This window comes from Eubalaena glacialis, chromosome 8 (assembly GCF_028564815.1).
Source record: "Eubalaena glacialis isolate mEubGla1 chromosome 8, mEubGla1.1.hap2.+ XY, whole genome shotgun sequence".
Lineage (NCBI taxonomy): Eukaryota > Metazoa > Chordata > Mammalia > Artiodactyla > Balaenidae > Eubalaena > Eubalaena glacialis.
Genome location: NC_083723.1, coordinates 16042308 through 16068992, shown reverse-complemented (window position 1 = coordinate 16068992; position 26685 = coordinate 16042308). Strand labels below are relative to the sequence as shown.

The 26685-nt window shown below is 40.5% G+C and overlaps 1 protein-coding gene and 1 pseudogene across 2 annotated transcripts in view; one reads left to right on the top strand and one right to left on the bottom strand.

The window, feature by feature from the left end:
* The window catches only part of NRCAM (neuronal cell adhesion molecule), a 245235-nt gene that overhangs the window by 50869 nt on the left and 167681 nt on the right, over window positions 1-26685 (bottom strand). For both annotated transcript variants that reach the window (XM_061197587.1, XM_061197588.1), the window contains exons 5-11: window positions 25833-26029; window positions 18076-18198; window positions 13468-13638; window positions 12889-12945; window positions 10949-11060; window positions 8694-8878; window positions 6482-6613 (exon numbers count right to left, since the gene is read on the bottom strand). In XM_061197587.1, the coding sequence (XP_061053570.1) occupies window positions 6482-6613; window positions 8694-8878; window positions 10949-11060; window positions 12889-12945; window positions 13468-13638; window positions 18076-18198; window positions 25833-26029 (977 nt within the window). The remainder of the gene's footprint in view (window positions 1-6481; window positions 6614-8693; window positions 8879-10948; window positions 11061-12888; window positions 12946-13467; window positions 13639-18075; window positions 18199-25832; window positions 26030-26685) is intronic.
* On the top strand, window positions 44-162 carry LOC133097088 (5S ribosomal RNA; annotated as a pseudogene).

Genomic DNA, 26685 nt, shown 5'->3' with positions numbered 1-26685 from the left:
TTTTATATCTGTTGCATAATTTGATTTTTAAAAGAGCCTTGTGGTCTACGGCCATACTACCCTGAATGCACCCAATCTCGTCTGATCTCGGAAGCTAAGCAGGGTCAGGCCTGGTTAGTGCTTGGATGGGAGACTGCCTGGGAATACTGAGTGCTATAGACTTAAAAATAAAATAAAATAAAAATAAAAAGAGCTTTGTGAAACAGATTAAGTAGATAGTAGTATATGCACCTCGGAGATGAGAAACTACAGACTTAATGGTTTGTTTAATGCATGATTACTGCTCAGATTTTCTGAGTTAGTCTCCTTTATAAACATCTCCTGAAATCTGAACGTCTAAGCATAATGTAGAACAACTCTCTGGGGGAAGAGATGACTTTTCTTCTCCATCTAGGCATTCTATCCCCTATAAGCGATGTGACTGAGCCCTTTACTTTTTAAAAAATAATTAATTAATTTATTTATTTATTTTTGGCTACGTTGGGTCTTGGTTGCTGTGTGCGGGCTTTCTCTAGTTGCAGCGAGCAGGGGCTACTCTTCGTTGCAGCGCGCGGGCTTCTCACTGCGGTGGCTTCTCTTGTTGTGGAGCACGGGCTCTAGGCGTGCAGGCTCCAGTAGCTGCAGCACGCGGGCTCAGTAGTTGCGGCGCACGGGGTCTAGGGCACACAGGCTTCAGTAGTTGTGGCGCACAGGCTCAGTAGTTGTGGCGCACGGGCTTAGTTGCTCTGCGGCATGTGGGATGTCCCTGGACCAGGGATCGAACCCGTGTCCCCTGCATTGGCAGGCGGATTCTTAACCACTGTGCGACCGGGGAAGTCCCTGAGCCCTTCACTTTTGAGAAAAGGAAGAAGAAAGATGCCTTGGTGGAATCTTGGGTCGATCCTGGACCACGCCTCCATTCCTCTGCCTGCTCATCATGTGTTACTGGCTTTCAATCTCTTCCTCCCATGCCAGCAAAATATGTAACTGTGGCAGGAGGAGGTCTTCTGTCCATTCTTATTCCCTTCATTCCATCCCCTTCTCATCTTTCAGAGAAAAGGGGTCTTTTAACATAATAATAGTGTGATCTTACATATGCTCCATGTGGAAGGATCTGAGAGATCTACCCCAACTCACGTGCGAGATCATTAAAGGTCTACAAGTGTTAGGCTCTATGCTGCCTTCTAGGACAGGGACAGGAATCTCGGTGTCCACAGTCTTGACCTTGGACATTTTCTTTCTGATCCTGGGTTCTACTTCCACATCCTCCCAGACACTGCGGGTCACACAATAAAAATCAAAGTTCTTTTTCGGCACCAGCACCTCTGCAGCTGTGTTCTTTTTCCTGACTTCTGCAGATGTTTAAAAAAAATTTTAGGTGGTTTTGGACAAATTCCATATTTAATAAATCTGCTTTTTGCTTCAAGGAAAGTTAAAAGTAACCTGGCCAGTCCTGGAGGGACAGAGCTTTGGAAGATACTGAGATTAGAGCCCAGGCTCTTTTTGAATGAATTCTTCCGGTTTTGTAAAACAGTAGGTGCCAGGTCTGAAATGCACAGTCACAAATCAATAACACTGTATTTTGCTGGCACTTCCCTGGTGGTCCAGTGGGTAAGACTCTGCGCTCCCAATGCAGGGGGCCGGGGTTCGAACCCTGTTCGGGGAACTAGACCTCGCATGTATGCCATAACTAAAAGATCCCACATGCTGCAACTAAGACCCAGCACAGCCAAAATACATAAATAAAATACATATTGAAAAAAACCACTGTATTTGGCTAACAGAACCCAAGTCTGACCCCTCCCCCTCCTGATCTAGCTTCTCCTTTTACAGTCCTTATGTGCCCTTGGCAGCCAGAGCCCGCAGAGGTGGGAGGAGAGAGTGGCAATGTCCTTAGGTGATTGCCCACAAGTCAGGAGTGGGGAGGCTGTGTATCTGGTAGTGTGGCCCCCTGGTAACGTCTCTGTTGTGTAGCAGCTGGCGGCGATGTCAGGCACCTGGTGGGGATGCTGCATGATGATACTGCAGAAGCACAGCTACTCCCTGGCCCTGCCCCTTGGCAAATGGTCCACGCACGGTTTCTGCAGCCTCTTAAGTAGAAGGTGTCAGCAAGCCAGCCTGTGTTCCCAGCTAACCTCTGCGGTCTACTCTAGTCTCCCCTTGAATCCTCACCATGCCAATTCTGTGCCACTATATACTATGGTAAATTTTGCTCTTTCCTGCTACCCCTGCCTCTCTGCCATCCTTCCTCCTTGCCCTGTCATTGTTGAAAGCATCTGTGGGCTGCAAACTCAGCAAACTGCAGATGAGAAACAAGCCCCAGTCTCTTGTTTCCAGAATGGTACCCAAACCTCAAAGGCAGTTCTGTTTAGAGGCGTCCGAATTCACGGGCAGGGTGGACAGGGGAGAAGCACGAGGCTCTTCGAATTCTACCGATTTGGGGACAGTTTTCTTCTTCATTTACTCCCTTTCCTGGATCAGGAGAGGTCCACACAGGGTGGGACAGGTAGGGTTCACTTGGAACGTAGCTGTTTAAGACTTAGTATCTACAAATGAACTTATCTATGAAACAGACTCACAGACATAGAAAACAGACTTGTGGTTGCCAAGGGAGACGGAGGTGTGGGGGAGGGATGGATTGGGAGTTTGGGATTAGCAGGTGCAAACTATTATATAGTGAATGGATAGACAACAAGGTCCTACTGTATAGCACAGGGAACTATATTCAACATCCTATGATAAACCATAATGGAAAAGAATATGAAAAAGAATATATATGTACAACTGAATCACTTTGCTGTACAGCAGAAATTAACACAACAAAGGGACTTCCCTGGTGGCGCAGTGGTTAAGAATCTGCCTGCCAATGCAGGGGACACGGGTTCGAGCCCTGGTCCAAGAAGATCCCACATGCCGCGGAGCAACTAAGCCCGTGCGCCACAACTATTGAGCCTGCACTCTAGAGCCCACGAGCCACAACTACTGAGCCCACGTGCCACAACTACTGAAGCCTGCGTACCTAGAGCCTGTGCTCCGCAACAAGAGAAGCCACCGCAATGAGAAGCCCGTGCACCGCAATGAAGAGTAGCCCCTGCTCACTGCAACTAGAGAAAGCCCGTGCACAGCAACGAAGACCCAACACAGCCAAAAATAAATAAATTAAAAAAAAAAAGGAATTAACACAACACGGTAAATCAACTATACTTGAATACAATTTAAAACTTTTTTATATTAAAAATTTAAAAAGATTTTCATTAAAAATTAAAAAAAAAAAAAGACAGTGTCTAGCCAAGAAGTCATTCAGCAGAAGCTGTAGGTAGACTAGCGGCTGAGGGTGGGGATGGGGAACAGCGGTGGCCCTGCAGTACCATCGTGCAGAGAGCTGTGAGGGTCCCCCCCCCCCCCCGGCGCCTCAAGCCCAACGTCACCTTTCAGTTCCGAGATTCCAAATAGTAATCCATGCACTTTTAGCTTGGCTACCAGATGTGGAGAAAGAAACCTTCCAGGGACACTTCTCATCACCTCGGTATAAATATACAGCACCTGCTCCCAGCACTGTGGGGCAGCCTGGCGGCCAGGGCCCCCGGCTTTGCTGCCAGACCGCATGGTGTTTCTCTTCCTGCTCGCCCACCAGAATGACTGCTCCGAGGCACGCCAGAGGCCAAGGGGCCCTGGATCTGCAGGCACCGTGGAACTCTCATCCTAGCTCTGCTGAGCCTCCTGTTTTCCTTACAGCGTGGACTTAACACATACTTTGGGGATGGAAGAAATGAACTGATTTGGAACCTGATTTGAAAGATTTTGTTCTGGACCCAATCAGATGATTCGGGGTTACAGCAGACAGGTTCCACTTGTCTCCAGGGACCACTGTCCTGCACCCCCCATCCCCAAAATGTAGGCTTTTCACTGTTGATCCTCCCCCCAGATATTTCATTTAAAGGGGAGTGTCTATGAGTACAATTTCAAAGCTGACTTTTTAAATTAAAGTCTAGTTGACTTACAATATTATGTTAGTTTCAGGTGTAGAACATAGTGATTCGATATTCCATAGATTATATTCCATATAAAGTTATAAAATACTGGCTATAGTCTCTGTGCTGGACATTACACCCTTGAATCTTATTTTACACCTAGAAGTTCAAAACTCATTACAGCTGCAGTTACAGGGTTCCCTGAGAGGCACCACCTGTGCCCGGTTTGGAAGGCTCACAAGCTGAGCCAATCAGGAGGAAAGATCAGCTTCCTTATTTTATCTCCCCTCGTCCTTGTGTCACTGACCTCCCTACATCTCTATTTTCCCCTGCTTATGATTGCATTCTGGCTGCGGAGCTTGAGGATTTATCTTTCCAACATTCCCTGGCTCCCTGGCTTTCCTGCTCAGAAATGATGGATGTCCCCTCCCACCTGTCAGTTTCCCTGAGGCCAGACCTCAGGGGCACATTTAACTTAACTCTCATAAATTGGCACAGAACCTCTGAGATACAAAACACAGTGCCAAAGTGCTGAGCACGCGCCATCCTTTATGCCATTCTGAACACACTCCTAAGAAAATTAGATACTCTACCAAAAAACTGATTTTTCAGTTCTGGGCTTTCTTCCACTTTTTCTCAGTTTTCACCTGTATGTCTCTGAGAGTGGCAACAGCTTCCCAATGCACAACCCCAAAATACTCTCTGCAGTTTTTCCTGATCCTGATCCTAGCTAAAATTGGGAATGGAAATATCCAAACCCGATATGCTGGCCTCCTTAGTGTCTGTGCTATCCCAGGAACATATTTCCTTTTACAGTAAACACAGGCTGTCTGTTTCTGAGGATCCGATAAGGACTGTGTTGTGTGACACACACTCCTAATAAACACTCATGGAACCGGGTCTCTCACCCCCTCTAGACCTGCAGTGGTAAGACCTTGATGGTGAGAAGAAGGGACGTGCGTCATTTAAAATCTGCCGGCAGCTTTCAGATCCATCTTCGGGTGAAGACTATTTCAGGAAAGCCAGTTTAATGGCCCTTTTGGGTATGTAAGAGTAGAACCAATTTTTGATTCTGGCTTGGAGGCAGTGAGCAGCTAAGCTGCTCTACATCATAATCCTGAAGGTTGTCTTTATTGGGGGTAAAGAATATCTTTGCAGATTATCATGCTACTGACTGGGAGAGTGAACCTGAGGCTGGGTTTTAAACAGAAACCGGTTCTCTCTCTCTCTCTCTCTCTCTCTCTCTGGGTCTAAGAGAAGGTCTGAACTTCAAGAAGGGGGAAATGTCCAAAGATTCGCCTCTCGGTAGCAGCTGGTGGTGAGCGGGGTCAAGACAAAGGAAAGGCAGTAGGCTCCCTATGAATGGCCATGGCTTAGGAATCCGGGAGCAGAAAGACGCAATATCTGTTTTAAGTATTCTTTGCTATAATTCCCTTATATTATGCTCAAGCCTTTAACCAAGTTTTGTAAAACTGGTCTTTGTTGTGATTTAGAAGATTGATGGAAAGCCTGTGGTCACACTTTGGGGAACTGTTCCTGGCAGCAGGGGTGGGCAGCCTGGACAACCTGGCTGAGAGACAGCTGGAGTGGTCCAGGGAAGGTGGCAGAAGAGGTGACACGTGGCAGCTAGGACCATATAGGTATCGCTCAAGGATGATCTCAGCAATACGGAGGGAGGGAAAACTGGTCAAAGATGGAGCACCCAGCAGAGGACTGGGGTCAGAGGATGTGTTCTTCTTTGGGTATTAAATGGGATGGTGACCTTTTAAGACTGGAGAACGTGGGAACATCTGGGCTCTACTTAGGAATGAAAACCTCTTTAAATTAAGACAGTTGTATTTCTTATCCTTGTCATATCCACTGTCTCTATTCCTAGCCTCCCCACCCATCTCCTCCGACTCCTGTGATGTTTCCACAAATCACTTGACATTTTGAACAAAGAAGATAATCTGAACTTTTCAGTGATGTTTATTTCTCACCCTGTCATTCTTCCTATGATCCATGTAAAAAACAGAGGAAACATTGCCAAGTTCCAACCAGCACATACCGTTATGTTAATAGCATAAACGGGACTTCCCTGGTGGCGCAGTGGTTAAGAATCCGCCTGCCAATGCAGGGGACACGGGTTTGAGCCCTGGTCCGGGAAGATCCCACATGCCGCAGAGCAACTAAGCCCGTGCGCCACAACTACTAAGCCCACGTGCCACAGCTACTGAAGCCCACATGCCTAGAGCCCGTGCCCCGTAACAAAGAGAAGCCCCCGCTCGCCGCGACTAGAGAAAGCCTGCGCGCAGCAATGAAGACCCAACGCAGCCAAAAAAGAAAAAAAAAAAATAGCATAAACGATTCAGTCATAATAAATTATATCTAAAGGTAGTAGAATTAAAATCTAAAGGTAATTTCGTGCCTCTGTTTAACTTATATATGGCTTCCTTCCTTAAGCCAAGTTATTTTATCACCATTTGTACCCTGTGGAGATGTCACTACACTCCGATAATATACTGCAATTGAAGCCACTCAAGGAAACTTACTTTCTATCAGGACTCCATTCAATAACCAGCTAATTCTGGGTTTGGGGTTGCCATTAGCTCTGCAGATCAGGGTTCCATCCTCTCCTGGGGACAGCACAAGATTTTGAGGTGCTATGATCCAGTATGGAGCCGCTTGTGAGGAAAGGAAAAAAAACCCACAAAAAATTGAATCAAATAAGTTATTCTAGCAAACTTAGTATACTGAACTATCTTAATAAAAATAAGTATTTTGCAAAACATTTGTTAGTTTCATTTTTTTAGAGTGAATAGATTTATGCTTCAAAGAACACTTCAGATTTTCAGAAGAATGTTTAAGAAGACTCAGTGACATCTATGTATTATTTCTAGAGCCTTTTGATTCAAATATCGCCATCTTGTTTTACATTACGTTAATCAGACATCGAAGAGGTAACAGATTTCTCTAACGTTGTAGAGGAATTTACAGGTACAGATAGGGCTAAGAAACATGAATTTAAAATCTGAGTCCTGTAGAATACATACAATTATAAAATTGGGAAGCAGTTTTTAAATCTTTGCATTTTTGAAAAGCTGCCAAGTTAGTATAGAGTGTTCTTATAAGCCCTTCACCAGCTTTCTCTTACAAAACTATGGAACAGATACCAAAACAAGAAATTAACACTGGATACCATCAGCTCAACTACACACTGTATGAGGATTTTCCCCGTTTTTCCCCTAATGTCTTATTTCTGTCTCAGGACCCTGTCCTGGACACCATATTGCGTTTAACTGTCACATCTTCTTACTTAGTTTCCTCCTATCTGGAAGTTTCTTGCTCTTTCCTTGTTTTTCATGAACCTGAGACTTTTAAAGACAACTAGTCAGTTATTTTGTAGAACATCTTTTTTTTTTCTTCTAAAAAATCAAGAGCTTTTTGGTTATTTCTTGTAATAAGGAACATCCTCTTTTCATCATTATCAGGACAGAAATGGAGAAAAGTGAATATATGTCAGTGTTAGCCATAAGTGTTACATATCAATGTTAATTACTAGCCCAACACTATAAATAAGTTCTCTATCATCTCTTTTTTTTTTATGAAGAGTTTCTTCCTTGAACATCCTTCCAGACTTAACAAAGGAGAACTAGCCAACTGAATTCTTTCAGGGATAAATCAAGCTTACTAAATTGATTAATCTTCGTATTTCTCCTAAGGTATGTTCTCTACTTCTTATCTGTAACCAAAATATTTTGTGAAACATTTTCAATATGCTCTCATTCCTAGAGAATGTTTCTACCAGTGACTATTGAATTCGCCTATAGATCAATGGGAAGGTTTTAAGTGAACAAAAGCTTTTCCATCTAAGGTCAAAATTAGTGATTTCTGAGTGAAGAACTCCTGAATTTTTAGATTATAATCACCATCCAACCACCGCCATCAGTATCATCATAATTACTTCTTTTTTAAAAAAAGGTTATACTCCATTTACAGTTATTACTAAATATTGGCTATATCCCCCGTGTTGTACCATAGATCCTTGTAGCTTATTTTAAACATCATAGTTTGTACCTCTTAACCCCCTACCCCTTTACTGCCTCTCCCCACTGGTAACCGCTGTTGTGGACGTCCATCATATCTGGGAGTACATGATATTGACATGGCTTATTAGTGGTTATATTAACCTTGATCACTTGGTTAGAGTGATGTCTGCCAGGTTTCTCCACTGTAAAGTTATTATTTTCCTGCTTTCCATGTTCTATTCGTTAGAAGCAAGTAAGTCCAGCCCTCACTCAAGGGAAGGACAATTAAGCTCCATCTCCTTAAGGCACGAGGAGTACAGAATTTGTGGACATATATTAAACCTGCCTCAGTAATTAATTTTTGGGGGGTGAGGGGAGAAGAAACATTTTGAGGCTATGCAAATATCCTGTTTCTCCTTAAAGGTCCATCCCGTAATTTTAGCACTCATCACTAGCTCTTGCCTACAGCAGTTATAACCGTGGGATTCTAAATGTGATTTCCTATTTCCTTCATTCTTTCTACACTTATTAATTGGAATCCTCTGCAAGGAAGATCTGAGGGAGTGAATTTTTCACCTGATTTAGATGCACTGTAAGTAGCAATAAGAAGAGATTCAAGGTGCCATGTATGTTGATATAAATTACATTATTATTGAATATAATCAAAGGCATTTTGATCGAAGACTCAGGGATTCTCAATGGAGGCAAGAGCCATGTATTTTAGACAATGATATACCTTTAACTGTGACAGAAATGATATGATGGACGGCTCCTAGTGCATTTTTGGCTACACACTGGTAATTCCCAGAGTCTGCTTCTGTAACCTGAACAATCTGCAGAGTTTTCTTAAAGTTCCTATAAAATGTCCGGTTGATGGGGAGTGTTCCATCTTCTTTTATCCAGTAAATAATTGGGGTAGGCCTGATAAGATGAATAAACAATAACATTACAAGAAAAGAAGTTCACCTAGCTGCTTTTGAGGGTGACTTTCATGCGAGCTTGTCACAAACATAAAGGTCATGAGGAATATACAGAGATTTACTCCAGCACCACACTTTTTAACTAGCACCACACTTTTATAAGTCATGCTCAAAACCTTACATTTCAGTCTGTAAGTTACCATTTTCACACAAGCAGAACTGTGCTAATTTATGGCACACTGTGAACTTCGACTTCAGGGATCTGGGGAGAATGGCAGCAAGACTTACTTGACTGAAGGGACCTAATTATTTTCTTCAAAGTTCTGATCAGTGAGGCACTCTTGGAAAATTTTGCATGAAGGGACTATGTCAATCAAAAGAATGACCATGAAATTAATAACACCGAGTTATAATTTTTTTATCAGCTGGAGTTAAAAATGCCAGAGAAAGAGCTGATATACATATTTGTGCCCATGAACTTTTCACACATTTCCATATCAAATGGAAGCACCTCCCTATCTTATAACAGGCTATCTGATGATGTGAATGAAGTGATTAGAGGAATCGTGCTCTTACTTTAGTTTCATTATTAGTGATATTTTAAAATACCAACTGACAGAAGTAGGCCCAACTCATGTGTTACTCATACCATTTCTCACCTATGTTTCTTATTAAATCATGAACTATATAGAGGCAGATGAAAAGCCAGACATAGGCTTAGAGTTAAAAGGTCTGCTTCAAAATCCCAGCCTTATCCCTAAATTGCTCTCTGATCTTGGATCCCTGACCTTTCTGGGCCTCAGGTTTCTCTGTTGCCTTAATGCGCATAATGATGCTTGTTTTGATCTGGTGACTTGAGAAGGTTTTCATGAGGGTAAAATAAAAATCCATTCAATACATTTACTGAGACTAAATTATAGACCAAGCACTGAGTTGTGTGTTGGGAAGATAAAGATAAAAAAAAGAATGGTCCATGCCCTCAGGAAGATCACAATGTATTTATCATTAGAAATGCAAGTGGGATTAATGGATTGTAGAATTTTTTTCATTTGTTTGGTTGAATAAAAATAATTGAACAGATATATTTGAGGAACTGAATTGTGAGTAGTGTGATTTCCTGACACGGCCAGCAGAGGCCTCCATGTGCCTCCGGAGGTAAAATTATTCCTGGAGGCCAATTCTGGGATTCTAAGAAGGAATGTGGACTTTCAGTCACCAGGCCAAGGACAGCACTGATCATAACACGTGATCACAACATGTTTCCGAGATTCCAATCAATGTTTTCAGCAAATGTGCCTTATCAGTAGTACTTGCTCTGTGCCAGGCATAAGAGGGAACTATATAGAGAAGCTTGCCTTGAACGTTTTCCTAATCTGGGACTCCTGTCAAGGGCACATGCGTTCTGGGGGTGGCGTCAGTTTTGAGGCCTGCACAGATGAGACATCTGCAAAGAAGCTGGGCTGGTGACTGGTCACTAGGAAGCAGGGTTTGGGACAGTGTGCCAGGTAGAAGGTTAGGTCCTGTGAGGCCATGTTTGCCTCTGCTGTTAGGAGAACAAGCCAGGGCTAGATTGCTAGAGGGATGTGAGAAACTCATGGTCAAGAGCTCCGTTGCCCTGCTCATAGCCAGCAGACCCAGAGCTGTGAACCCAGAGCCGAGCCGCCCAGCAGATGCACAAACAGGGTCAACTGAAATCAGTCGGATCTAGCCTGTTACAGCACAACTGCCCTGCAGACCTGCAGACAAATGATCAGTGATAAACAGCTATTGGTTTTAAGCCGCTAAGTTTTGAGATGCTTTGTTAGACAACAGTAGCAAAATAATAACCTGAATTATAATCAGAGCAGTCAGAAGGTGATTACTGATACTTATCTCAAAAGGAACACTATTAACAAAATATTTTAATAACATGATATTTATATGGCCTGTTTTGGAAGGAATTATCACATTTTTCTTGATGCTTAATGGAATCAACATAAGACAATGACTCTTGTTATGATATTAACACCTCTCTACCAATCTACTATGTTTACATAAGAAGTGGACATCAAGACAGACAGTGTTAACTCACAGCCCTTCTGCAATGCACTCAAGTGAAAGGACATTTCCTCGTAATTCCTCTTTGCGACTTGCATTGCCTTCTGGAGTTAAAAATGTTGGTGGCCTCTCTCTATGTGATTTAGCTGCAAACAAGAAAATCAATATGCATTCAGAGTTATGACCACAGATTTCTAGAAGCCCAGTTCACTGTCTAAGAATGTAATCCCTTTGCAAATCCATTTAGCATTTGATTGTGAAATTTGTTAAACTAACACATACACACTCTTTGCCTTGCAAATAGCCATCACTCACTCAGCCGGAAGTAACAACTATTTTGGTTGCACAAGCATTAAAAATAAGAACTTTTTTCCTCTTGCACATTTCCCTAATTTGGGTTAGGGTCCTATGAATTTTTGGTGAGTTGGTAAATTTTCAAAATGTAGACATAGAGAGGAAAATCATGTTATCAAACTATCCATCTCTTAAGATGAGTGCGCACGTCAAAGTGAAAATGAGCTGTCTGTCTTCTGGAAGATATGACGATGGAAGGGGTATTCTGCTTTACCCTAGGGACAACATTATAGTCAATTCCATTGATTAATTGTGAAGATAAATCGTGGTGGACATCTAACATATCAAAACTGCAAGGTTTATGGAAAAGAAAACAAAACAAAACACAACTAGAAAGTGACTGCAGAGGTGTGGCAAATTGTGTGCCATAAATTAAGGGTGGACTTAAAGCAACTGAAATTGGTTTCCTCGACAAAAACGTAAAAAAGGGCTCAAGTCAGAAATCTCAGGAAGATATCTACAGACTACCTTCATGTTTTATGTAGTCCTTGCCTAAATGTGGCCTTATCTTCTGATGGCCTCTCAGAAAAACTTAAAGTTGAAATCATACCATCTTGAGGTTCTAAGAGCCCTTTACAGTGTTCAACACTTTAATGTATTATCTACTTGATGCTCATAAAAACTGAAAAGGTAATATATGAATTCTTCTCATTTCTCAGAAGAAAAAACTGAACACCAGAGAAGGTATTACTGGAGATAAATTAGAGGTTTCCTTAGATTTTACCCCTCTAAAATCACTTTGGGAATGATTTTGAGGCCCATATTTTTCAGGAGGATTTTAACATAAAATAAAATAAGATAAAATGAAATAAGGTAAGATAAAATAAAATAAAATAAGGCAGGAGTTGTGATCTGTTTACTCTGGTCATTGATAGTACCTTAATGTTTTTTACTTCATATCTCAAAGGTAAAAAATTAATACAGCAGAAATTCTGCCTTATAGATAATTAAGAGGACCCCATATCCAGAACCCATAATTTTCACACATAGACTCTATACCTGAGAGCCATATTTCCGTTAAGGAAATCAAATTCTTTTCTTTTTAAAAGAATGAAGTTAAATCCTCTATTTTTAAAAAGATTACTTCCACTGAAGACAGTCACTCGATTTTAAACAAAACCAAGAGAAATACTATTGCTAATTATATGACATTGATAAGGTCATGTGAAAACAGATGGAAACACGATGATTTACTATCAAAATCCACTTAATATTAATTGCAAAAGGTTACTAAGACTCTGATGTTAGTATTTTAGCAGGTTAACGCACCTTGCCAACTCTTATTTAATTCATGAGAAAAGTTTATGAGCCAGACAAAAAATGAAAAATGTAATTCTGAACATACACGAAAGATATTTTTCCAAATTTTGTGGAATGGTTCTTCACATGAAAACAGTTATAGTAACTTTCATTATTATACATACAACATGGAACATGTTTTAGTGACATGTTTGAAAGCTCAGAGCTAAACTTCATATGAAACATACATTGATTCTAGTGGTATTAAACATGGAACTAGGAATTTCATAAAGAAATAAGGTTAAACAGCCATGGAGGTGAAGTTAGTGAACTAAATTCTACAATGAAGGAGAAATATCAGTTACAATCACCATAACTCACCACCATAAAACTCAGTGTCACTCAAATTAGCAGCTATAGTGTCATTCAATTCATCCACTGAAATAAACAGAATATTATGAAGAATGCAAAAAGTAGGGGGGAGGGGATTGTAAAAAAAAAAAGTATTGGGCAACAAAAGCAAACATATATACCTATGCTGACCGAGCACCATCCCTACCAAGTAAAAACAGTGCTTTACATTGTATAGAACTATTTCATTAATTCACTCAGCCACCCCCAACCAGTAATATGTGAATATATAACTGAAGCAGCAGGACTCCCAATTAAAGGCATCGTGGAGCATAAAGCACTCACAAACGCTCAGAACACTAAGTAGATTCAGGAAGTTACCATGGCAACAGTAATGGTAATGACAGCAAAAACTGTAAAATACAGTATTTAAGGTAGGCAAGCTCCTTATAATATTGATACATATGCCAACACTTTAGCAACTATTCACAGGTACTCTCCTGATCAGTGAACCTGTCTACTTCAAAGCTAGTAGGATTTAATAATTAATACATTTGCACACATTTGTAAACATCATGGCAAGAGAGTTTCTGGAAACTGAACTCTTACCTGAAATCACCTTCACAGAAATAGGTTGCTTCTGCTGTATGGTTTGAGTGTGATTAAATCGGGCGTAACAGATGTAGTCTTCCCGGGTATCCTCTGGGAGCACATTGGAAAAATAAAGGTCTCCATTCAGACCCTGGGAAACTCTCTCACTTTGTGGAAGTCTTTGAAAGGCTGGAGAAAGGCGGAGAGACATCTAGATCATTCCATCACAAAGTGGCCACTTTCCAAATTAGTGAGATAAATGTATCTACTAATAACTAGTTCTGTGAACTTCACTTGAATGTTTTTTTTTCTCTATAAAGATCTTTGAGTAAAAGCAAATAACTGTAAAAAAAAAAAAAAAAAAAAGACACATGTATTAAAACTCCAATTGTACCTGCCAGACCCTAATTTCTCTGGAGTGGCGGTAGAGGTGAGATTAGAGTTGTCCAGTGAAGGGTTTCATGAAGCAAGCATAAACCAAAAAATGTTTTACAGAAAGAGTTTGCATGGCTTTTCCTAACATTTAAGTTAATTCCTAATTGTTAATCATAGATACACACGTATCTCAGAAAGTGCATTACGGAAGCTTGTAAGGATGTTACCACGAGTTGCATCTATTGCAGCACGTACACAGTCAGACACCTTATACTGTGACAGCACCTAACTGTGATGAACTAGGTCCTGGGCAAGGTGTCAGGCGGACCCGGTTCTCTGCCCTGAGCTTGGGATCTAACTGGAGAATCAGGCAGCAAACAGGCAATTAACAACAGGGTGTAATGCTGCAGACGTGCCGCTCAGAGGCCCCCCACACCCAGCCTCCCTCACCTCCTCTACTTTTTCTTTTCTGTGTTACCTATCACCTTCTAACAGACAATGTACTTTACCTGTCATGTGTATGGCTTATAGCCCGTCTCCCCGCACTAGAATTTAAGTTCCAGAAGGACGGAGACCGTCATCTGCTTTGTCTACTGTTGTAGCCCTAAAAATGCACCTGGCCCCTCACAGAAGCTCCATAATGAAATGAATAACCGTCAGCATTCTGACTTTCCAGTTTCACATTTAACAACCGACTTCTCCTCAGGTCCAAGGAACAGTCTAGCCTCAGGCGCGGAGGGGAGATTTTCTAAGGCGATGAAGAACTCAGGGAGATGGGACCAATGATCTATGTGTGAACTTACACTTGGCTGGCTAGCGTGACTTAGGAAGCGTCTGACTCAGTTCACTGGGAGAGTTCTTCAGCTCTGAAGTGAGAGAACTAGGAAAAACTGTACCTCCTAGTTGCCTGGGGCCAGGTGTCATGTCTCCTGGAGGATTTCTCGAGTCTGACTCAAGCAGCTATGCTCCTACAGCAGCAGATGCCCTATCTAAAATGTCACGAAATGCAAAATTATGGGGAAAAGCCTGCAGCTCCCTTGGGCAGGAAAACGGAGGGAAATGTGGAGCCAGACCTTGAAAGGATGCTGGTTAGCCATGTTAGTCAAGTTCTAGGTCAAGATGGGGGCTTGGTTGGCGGTTGTAAATTCATGGTTTGAAGCCATTAACCAGGGAAAGGGTTGTTTTAAAAAATAACTCAGAAAAATAATGTACATTTATTTCATGAATACAAAGAGTTAAAGGTAGGGACACATTTATTCTCTTCCATTTCTCCTGCTGTATTTTATTATGGACCAGTGTTGGGAGATCAAATGAAAGGGAATGCCGTTTTATGAGGATGGAAGCACTTTGCCCACTGAGTTCCTTTGCATTACACTGGGACAAAAATGTATGCAGATAGGAATAACGTGATAAGGTCATCTTGCCAGAAGAATGCTACACAGATCTGAATTTTTTCTCATATCCAGATGAAATTTCACTTGAAAGGTCCAGATGCTTTGCCTACAGCCTAAAATGTATGTAAATGACATGGCCAGCACTGCAATGTGAAAAAAATTAGTTACACATTCAGATGATTCTGAGACTTTACATGTATGTGCCTCTTTATTAAGCGGAAAAGTCATCAATTCTGAATAAGAACCAAGAACCAAATACTGGGCCTCATTTTGGCAGTACCTTTGGATACTGTTATTCTCGACCACATAACCCACTCATTTACATTTGATTTGTTACTTATTCTTTCAAAATCTGTAAAAGCTGTTACGTGATCATAGGAAAAATATCTTTGCCCATTTATTCATTTATATATTTATTTTCCAATTGCTTTGTGATACTTTCTCTGAGTGCTTTGATACAGAACAGTCAAAACTGGAAATGAAATGTGAGAGCTAAATTTTATCTTCAGTAATGTGCACAGCTGGTGATTTCAGAGGAAATCATGTCACTGAGAACAGAATATACTCCCTACAAATATTTTGCAACCATTCCCACCATTCTACCCAAAGGACTCTTGTCAAGGTCAACAGCGACCACCGTGTTGCCAAATGTAATACTCATTTCTCAGTCAGATTGGAAATTGATCTCTCAGCAGTATTTGAACCAGCTGATATTCTGTCTCCCTGACACTTTTTCTTCTCCTCGTGCTGGGGACACCCTCTCTTTTTGTTTTCTTCTTACCTAAGCGACTGCTCCTTCTCATCGACTTTCCTTTGCTCCCTAAGTTCTTGGCCCCTGGAGGCTCCTGGTCTCAGTCCCCAGGCTTTGCTCTTCACCACCTGCACTCCCTCCCTTTGTCCTCTCCTCCAGCCCCCGGCTCTACAGAGCATCTCTGAAGCACTAACATTCACACATTGCCGGCAAGAGCCCTGAATCTTCCTTTGACTCACGTAGCTGTAGCTCTGACTCCTGCTGGACACCTCCACAAGGATGCCTCACAAGCCTCTCACATCCCAAACCCTGGTTCCTAGTCTCCCGGCAGAACCTCCACAAGGATGCCTCACAAGTCTCTCACATCCCAAACCCTGGTTCCTAGTCTCCCGGCAGAACCTCCATAAGGATGCCTCACAAGCTTCTCACATCCCAAACCCTGGTTCCTAGTCTCCAAGGTAACATGCTAAGGGGAGGTGTGGAAGGATGGGAGAGCAGAGCAACAAACAATTCCCTAAGGATAGGGATGCGGTGAGCAGATGTTAAACTGCCTAATGAATGACTTCATTTCTCTGTGCCTCGGTTTCCTCATCTAAAAAGTGGTAAGAGTCATCCGAGATGCTTCCTGGGACTGTTGTAGAAAATGGACGAGATAACTTATGTAAAGTCTTTAGCAAAGGGACAGGCACTTAGTAAATGCCCAATCGATATTAGCTGTTGTTACTACTATATATAAAATAGACAATCAATAAGCGTCTACTGTATGGCACAGGGAACTGGGCTCAATATTCTGTAATAACCTATATGGGAAAAGAATCTGAAAAAGAATGGATATATGTATACGTATAACTGAATCACTTTTGCTGTACACCTGAAACTAACACAGCATTGTGAATCAACTGTACTCCAATATAAAGTAAAAAATTAAATTAAAAAAAATTAGCTGTTGTTGGGGATAAAAGAACGAAACTGAAAGAAAAGACATAACACATCCTGAACAGCTTGATTTCCTTCCCTTGATGGGCTTCTGCTGTTTCAGGAAATGGCAATTCCATTTTACTAGTTGTTCAGTCCTAGACTTTGGGGTTACCTTTGATTCCTCTCTCTCATGCCTCCACCCTGACCCCAATAAATCCTGGAGGATCTACCTTCAAATTATATCTGGAATCTGACCATTTCTTCCTTCCTCCCTCCCTGCCTCCCTTCCTTTCTTTTTTTCTTTTTTTTATGGCCACGTGGCACGTGGGATCTTAGTTCCCTGACCAGAGGTCAAACCCGCGCCCCCTGCGTTGGAAGCGTGCAGTCTTAACCACTGGACCACCAGGGAAGTCCCTGGAATCTGACCATTTCTTACTTACTTGACTGCCACTACCCAAGTCCGAGTCCCCATCAACTCTTGCCCAGATCACAGCACTGGCCTCCTAACAGAACGCCCTTCTCTCCCTTTCGTCCTCTCTGTTCTCCACACATGAACCAAAGTGATGTTCTTACTATTTGTTTTGATTCAGGTGAAGCCACTCCTTCATTGTCTCCCTACTTCACTGAAAGCAAAAGCCAAAGCCCTTCTCACTGGAGCCCCTGGACTTTCCTGACCTTTTCTCTCACTGTCGCCCTTGGGTCAGTCAGCCCGGGCACACTGGCCTCCCTGCTGATTTTACACACACCAGGGATGCTCCTGCCCTTGGGGCTTACACTGTTTTTTCTCTTTCCACACAGATATTTAAGGGCCTGCTTGCTCTTTCACTCCTGTAAGTTTCTGCTCAAAACTCTGCTTACTTTTCTTCACAGCACTTACTGCCAACTGACACATATTTTCTAAATGCATTTATTCTCTGCTTCCTTCTCTCCCCCCTTTTATTCCCATTGCATAGAATATAAATTCAGTGAGAGCAGGACCTTTGTTTGGTTTATTTAGAGAGATGCCTGGTACATAGTAAGTGTTCAATAAAATAAAGTGACTGAATGAAAGGATGTGTGATTTATTTTCCTGAGAATCTCTAAGACATTTTATAAACATCTTATGAATCACAAGAGGTAATAATTGATTGGGACAGCCAATAATCATAAGACTCTTGAAGAAAGAAAGTTCTTATTTTTAAAACTTACAATTATCCATCCAGAATATTATAGGTGGTGGTAACCCAACTGGGGGTCTGCAGGGAAGTACCAAAGACTGGCCATTTCTAAGTGTTATTCGTTCAAGTTTTTCTTTGGTCCATAACGGTGACCCTAATGAAATAAAACAATAACTTCTAAGTTATTTCTGCATTGGAAAATAAAAAGAGCACTAGAAAGAAAGATAAACCAAACTTCTGAGGAAATAGTAACTCGAAATTTATATACATTAAGGTAACGACAAAAAAAATTTTAAATACAGTGTTAAAAAATGACATTAATAGTATAAATTCTGAGTCAGCAATTCCATGTCTAAGAATTTATATTAAATAAATCCTTAAGAAGATACAAACTAATTTTGCTACAAGCATGCCCTTCATGAAAGAATGAAAAACATTTCTAGGTCAAAAGATTTGTTAAACAAATAATTGTACATGTACACCTTTGAATATCATACAGTGTTAGACATTGTATAAGTATACTTATTTATAAGATTAATATAAAATATACATGATATCTAGATAAGGCAGAAAGGGTTATAAAATAATACTTCAGAATGAGCTTGTTTTCGACATGTACATACACATCTGCCTAGGTAAAAATAGAAAGAATAGTAATTTCCTTGAATGAAAGGATTTGCGAGTAATTTTTAACTTTCTTTTTTGTTCATTTGTAATTGATTTATTCTATAATTATAATTATTCTATAATTAATTATTCTATAATGCACACATATTATATACATAATAAATATTTTAAAAAATGACCAGAACTTCAAATGGTTGTTGTTCTTTAAATACATGCTCTTGGGTTGTTGAGAGCATCTGGGTACTGACTATTGCAAAAAGAGCCACAATAATATCAAGATAGTGAGGTCACCCTATTTCCAGTGAAATTTTGAAATAAAAATGTTTAAAGAAATACATGCATCCCAATGTGCATAGCAGCATTATTTACAATAGCCAAGACACAGAAGCAACAACCTAAGTGTCCATCGGCAGATGCATGGATAAAGAAGATGTGGTACATATATACAATGGAATATATTACTCAGCCATAAAAAAAGAATGAAATTTTGCCATTTGCAGCAACATGGATGGACTTGGAGGGCAATATGATAAGTGAAATAAGTCTTTTTGTACAGAGAAAGACAAATACTGTATGATATCACTTATATGTGGAATCTAAAAAATACAACAAACTAGTGAATATAACAAGAAAGAAGCAGACTCACAGACACTAGTAGTTACCAGTGGGGAGAGGGATGGGGGAGGGGCAGTATAGGGGTAGGGAGTTAAGAACTACAAACTCTTATGTATAAAATAAGCTACAAGGATAGGCCCCAGTGTGGCTTCCGTGCCATCCATCTCGCAGTTGCTGCCGTAGGAGACCCTGGCGGTGGCCCAGGCCACACGTGCCCACAGGCCCCCACCTGTCTCCTGTGGCAGCCTCCGTGCGGTCACCCAGGCCCAGCCAGCCACCAGGGCTCTCAGTCTGCCCGTTCTCTACTGGCCGCTTACTTCGGGGTCCAGCAGATGCCGGAGACCTGGGAGCCCTCATGCAGGACCTCACAGGGGCCACTAGCCGCCACCTGAGCCCACCGGGTCTTCAGAGACTCTCCGGAGAAGCCGTGTGGCTGACAGGGTCTTGGTGCTCTGGCGGGGTGTCAGGCCTGTGCCTCTGGGGTGGGAGAGCCGAGTTCAGGACATTAGTCCACCAGAGACTTCCCAGCTCCATGTAATATCAAATGGCGAAAGCTCTCCCAGAGATCTCCATCTCAACGCTAAGACCCAGCTCCATTCAACAACCAGCAAGCTACAGTGCTGGACACCCTACGCCAAACAACTAGCAAGACAGGAACACAACCTCATCCATTAGCAGAGACGCTGCCTAAAATCATAATAAGGTCACAGACACCCCAAAACACACCACCGGACGCAGTCCTGTCCACCAGAAAGACAAGATCCAGCCTCATCCACCAGAACACAGGCACCAGTACCCTCCACCAGGAAGCCTACACAACCCACTGAACCAACCTTAGCCACTGGGGGCAGACACCAAAAACAACAGGAACTACGAACCTGCAGCCTGTGAAAAGGAGACCCCAAACACATTAAGTTAAGCAAAATGAGAAGACAGAAACACACAGCAGATGAAGAAGCAAGGTAGAAACCCACCAGACCAAACAAATGAGGAGGAAATAGGCAGTCGACCTGAAAAAGAATTCAGAGTAATGACAGTAAAGATGATCTAAAATCTTGGAAATAGAATGGAGAAAATACAAGAAATGTTTAACAAGGACCTAGAAGAACTAAAGAGCAAACAAACAATGATGAACAACACAATAAATGAAATTTAAAATTCTCTACAATGAATCAATAGCAGAATAACTGAGGCAGAAGAACGGATAAGTGACCTGGAAGAAAAAATAGCGGAAATAACTACTGCAGAGCAGAATAAAGGAAAAAGAATGAAAAGAATTGAGGACAGTCTTAGAGACTTCTGGGACAACATTAAACCCACCAACATTCGAATTATAGGGGTCCCAGAAGAAGAAGAGAAAAAGAAAGGGACTGAGAAAATATTTGAAGAGATTAAAGTTGAAAACTTCCCTAACATGGGAAAGGAAATAGTCAATCAAGTCTAGGAAGTGCAGAGTCCCATACAGGATAAATCCAAGGAGAAACACACCAAGACACATATTAATCAAACTCTCAAAAATTAAATACAAAGAAAAAAATATTAAAAGCAGCAAGGAAAAAACAACTAATAACATACAAGGGAATCCGAAAAGGTTAACAGCTGATCTTTCAGCAGAAACTCTGCAAGCCAGAAGGGAGTGGCAAGACATATTTAAAGTGATGGAAGGGAAAAACCTACAGCCAAGATTACTCTACCCAGCAAGGATCTCATTCAGACTCGACAGAGAAATTAAAACCTTTACAGACAAGCAAAATCTAAGAGAATTCAGCACCACCAAACCAGCTTTACAGCAAATGCTAAAGGAACTTCTCTAGGCAGGAAACACAAGAGAAGGAAGAGACCTACAATAACAAACCCAAAACAATTAACAAAATGGTAATGGGAACATACATATCGATACTTACCTTAAATGTAAATGGATTAAATGCTCCAACCAAAAGACACAGACTGGCTGAATGGATACAAAAACAAGACCCGTATATATGCTGGCTACAAGAGACCCACTTCAGACCTAGGGACACATACAGACTGAAACTGAGGGGATGGAAAAACATGTTCCACGCAAATGGAAATCAAAAGAAAGCTGGAGCAGCAATTCTCATATCAGACAAAATAGACTTAAAAATAAAGACTACTACAAGAGACAAAGAAGGACACTACATAATGATCATGGGATCAATCCAAGAAGAAGATGTAACAATTGTAAATATTTATGCACCCAACATAGGACCACCTCAATACATAAGGCAAATGCTAACAGCCATAAAAGGGTATATCGACAGTAACACAATCATAGTAGGGGACTCTAACAACCCACTTTCACCAATGGACAGATCATCCAAAATGAAAATAAATAAGGAAACACAAGCTTTAAATGATACATTAAACAAGATGGACTTAATGGATATTTATAGGACATTCCATCCAAAAACAACAGAATACACTTTCTTCTCAAGTGGTCATGGAACATTCTCCAGGATAGATCATATCTTGGGTCACAAATCAAGTCTTGGTAAATTTAAGAAAATTGAAATCGTATCAAGTATCCTTTCCGACCACAATGCTATGAGACTAGATATCAACTACAGGAAAAAAATCTGTAACAAATACAAACACATGGAGGCTAAACAATACACTACTTAATAACCAAGAGATCACTGAAGAAATCAAACAGGAAATCAAAAAATACCTAGAAACAAATGACAATGAAAACATGACGACCCAAAATCTATGGGATGCAGCAAAAGCAATTCTAAGAGAGAAGTTTATAGCAACACAATCCTACCTCAAGAAACAAGAAACATCTCAAATAAACAACCTAACCTTGCACCTAAAGCAATTAGAGAAAGAAGAACAAAAAAACCCCAAAGTTAGCAGAAGGAAAGAAATCATAAAGGTCAGATCAGAAATAAATGAAAAAGAAATGAAGGAAATGATAGCAAAAATCAATAAAACTCAAAGCTGGTTCTTTGAGAAGATAAACAAAATTGATAAACCATTAGCCAGACTCATCAAGAAAAAAGGGAGAAGACTCAAATCAATAGAATTAGAAATGAAAAAGGAGAAGTAACAACTGACACTGTAGAAATACAAAGGATCATGAGAGATTACTATAAGCAACTCTATGCCAATAAAATGGACAACCTGGAAGAAATGGACAAATTCTTAGAAATGCACAACCTGCCGAGACTGAACCAGGAAGAAATAGAAAATATGAACAGACCAATCACAAGCACTGAAATTGAAATTGTTATTAAAAATCTTCCAACAAACAAAAGCCCAGGACGAGATGCCTTCACAGGCGAATTCTATCAAACATTTAGAGAAGAGCTAACACCTATCCTTCTCAAACTCTTCCAAAATATAGCAGAGGGAGGAACACTCCCAAACTCATTCTATGAGGCCACCATCACCCTGATACCAAAACCAGACAAAGAAACTACAAAAAAAGAAAACTAAAGGCCAATATCACTGATGAACATAGATGCAAAACTCCTCAACGAAATACTAGCAAACAGAATCCAACAGCACATTAAAAGGATCATACACCATGATCAAGTGGGGATTACCCCAGGAATGCAAGGATTCTTCAATATATGCAAATCAATCAATGTGAGAAACCATATGAACAATTTGAAGGAGAAAACCCATATGATCATCTCAATAGATGCAGAAAAAGCGTTTGACAAAATTCAACGCCCATTTATGATAAAAACCCTCCAGAAAGTAGGCATAGAGGAAACTTTCCTCAACATAATAGAGGCCATATATGACAAACCCACAGCCAACATCGTTCTCAATGGTGAAAAACTGAAACCATTTCCTCTAAGATCAGGAACAAGACAATTTTGTCCACTCTCACCACTATTATTCAACATAGTTTTGGAAGTTTTAGCCACAACAATCAGAGAAGAAAAAGAAATAAAAGGAATCCAAATCGGAAAAGAAGAAGTAAAGCTGTCACTGTTTGTAGATGACATGATACTATACACAGAGAATCCTAAAGAGGCTACCAGAAAACTACTAGAGCTAATCAATGAATTTGGTAAAGTAGCAGGATACAAAGTTAACACACAGAAATCTCGTGCATTCCTATACACTAATGATGAAAAATCTGAAAGAGAAATTAAGGAAACACTCCCATTTACCATTGCAACAAAAAGAATAAAATACCTAGGAATAAACCTACCTAAGGAGGTAAAAGACCTGTACTCAGAAAACTATAAGACACTGATGAAAGAAATCAAAGATGACACAAACAGATGGAGAGATATACCATGTTCTTGGATTGGAAGAATCAATATTGTGAAAATGACTCTACTACCCAAAGCAATCTACAGATTCAATGCAATCCCTATCAAATTACCAATGGCATTTTTCACAGAACTAGAACAAAAAATTTCACAATTTGTATGGAAACACGAAAGACCCCGAATAGGCAAAGCAATTTGAGAAAGAAAAACGGAGCTGGAGGAATCAGGCTCCCTGACTTCAGACTATACTACAAAGCTACAGTAATCAAGACAGTATGGTACTGGCACAAAAACAGAAATATACATCAATGGAACAGGATAGAAAGCCCAGAGGTAAACCCATGCACATATGGTCACCTTATCTTTGATAAAGGAGGCAAGAATATACAATAGAGAAAAGACAGCCTCTTCAATAAGTGGTGCTGGGAAAACTGGACAGCTACATGTAAAAGAATGAAATTAGAACACTCCCTATCACCATACATAAAAATAAATTCAAAATGGATTAAAGACCTAAATGTAAGGCCAGACACTATCAAACTCTTAGAGGAAAACATAGGCAGAACACTCCATGACATAAATCACAGCAAGATCCTTTTTGACCCATCTCCTAGAGAAATGGAAATAAAAACAAAAATAAACAAATTGGACCTAAAGAAACTTAAAACCTTTTGCACAGCAAAGGAAACCATAAACAAGACAAAAAGACAACCCTCAGAATGGGAGAAAATATTTGCAAATGAAGCAACTGACAAAGGATTAATCTCCAACATTTATGCAGCTCCATATCAAAAAAACAAACAACCCAATCCAAAAATGGGCAGAAGACCTAAATAGACATTTCTCCAAAGAAGATATACAGATTGCCAACAAACGCATGAAAGGATGCTCAACATCACTAATCATTAGAGAAATGCAAATCAAAACTATAATGAGGTATCACCTCACACCAGTCAGAATGGGCATCATCAAAATATCTACAAACAATAAATGCTGGAGAGGGTGTGGAGAACAGGGAACCCTCTTGCACTCTTGGTGGGAATGTAAATTGATACAGCCACTATGGAGAACAGAATGGAGGTTCCTTAAAAAACTAAAAATAGAACTACCATATGACCCAGCAATCCTACTACGGGGCATATACCCTGAGAAAACCACAATTCAAAAAGAGTCATGTACCACAGTGTTCATTGCAGCACTATTTACAATAGCCAGGACATGGAAGCAACCTAAGTGTCCATCAACAGATGAATGGGTAAAGAAGATGTGGCACATATATACAATGGAATATTACTCAGCCATAAAAAGAAACGAAATTGAGTTATTTGTAGTGAGGTGGATAGATCTAGAGTCTGTCATACAGAGTGAAGTAAGTCAGAAAGAGAAAAACAAATACCGTATGCTAACACATATATACGGAATCTAAAAAAAAAAAACAAAAAAAGGTTCTGAAGAACCTAGGGGCAGGACAAGAATAAAGATGCAGACGTAGAGAATGGACTTGAGGACATGGGGAGGGGGAACGGCAAGCTGGGATGAAGTGAGAGAGTGGTAGTAACATATATACACTACCAAATGTAAAATAGATAGCTAGTGGGAAGCAGCCCTATAGCACAGGGAGATCAGCTCGGTGCTTTGTGACCACCTAGAGGGGTGGGATAGGGAGGGTGGGAGGGAGACGCAAGAGGGAAGAGATATGGGGATATATGTATATGTATAGCTGATTCACTTTGTTATAAAGCAGAAACTAACACACCATTGTAAAGCAATTATACTCCAATAAAGATGTTAAAAAAAAATAAGCTACAAGGATATATTGTACAACATGGGGGATATGGCCAATATTTTATATCTATAAATGGAGTATAACATTTAAAAATTGTACACCTGTAACTTTTATAATATTGTACATGAACCATACTTCAATTAAAAAAACATTTAAAGAAGTAACACTGAGACATCAATTACCCATTTCACACCTAATTTATTTCCATCTGGCTGTTTGGAGTATGCTTATACATAAGATTCATGAGAAATTAATGATTAGATCAATTTGAGGAAAAATACACTTTTCTTACCCCTGGTGTTTTATTCTGGACTTGTACAAAAGACACATTGGATTGGCAAAGCATTAGGCTGAGGAATTGATGTCAAGTGGAAAGGGGTGATGATTTTCAGAGGATTGGAATCAACGTCATTGCTTTCTTGTAATGGTATTTACATGGTGTAACAGATGCCGGGGTTGGAGTTATACTTTAAAAAGGGTCCTGTTTGGTGAACAGGTCCGACTTACTGGATGGACGGATGACAATGTTATTAGAAATTGCAGCCCCGCGTTCGTTCCTGGCTGTACACTGATAAACTCCTTCATACGTCTCTGCTTTCCCCTCGCTCATGATGTTGACTGTGAGGGTTCCCGAGCCAGACTTCATGGTGACAAGAGGGTCTTTATCTATGTCGAAATGAGTCCCATTTCGGGTCCAGGAGAAACTGCCCAACGCATAAAGGATTAAGCTTGTTTACAGTCCAGAAAAACAGGATTATTTCCTCTCTAACAAATTCCTAGCAGTTTTATGGATTTCTAAATAATGGTTAGATTTTAGTATTCAGTAAAAGAGCAATAGGCTCCATACCTAAAACGTTTCATTGAATTATGACTTCGAGAAAAGTGCCGGCCATACATACTAAGGTACATGTCTTCATTAGAACTAACCAAAATCTGACTCAATAAAGAAATCATGCATACAAATTGCCTGTCATTTTTCAAAGAAAATATAGGACGTAGGTCTCCGAGGCACACTCTCTTAGAGCTTTATTAGCATTTTTACTGTAAACTCCATTGTTCATAGAATTGATAACCTGCCTATAAAGATTTGCTCTGGGCTGAAGTGTAAGAAGAAAGGCCTTCACAAGTACTAATATATGTGTGTGTTTAAAAGTGATCAGACCAGTGTCAAGTTACCAAAATGCAAAGTATGAGTTGGGAGGAGAGGAAGAAACATGAGTTCAGTGGTGTTTTAAGTGTCGGTTATTAAAAGTGATCATTGTATATCAAATATATTTTGAGAATTTTTAATTCTAGAGATGATTTTTGTAAATTTCTTAGGAAGTATTTCAAATTGTCAACGGAAAGTCTTCTTTTTCAG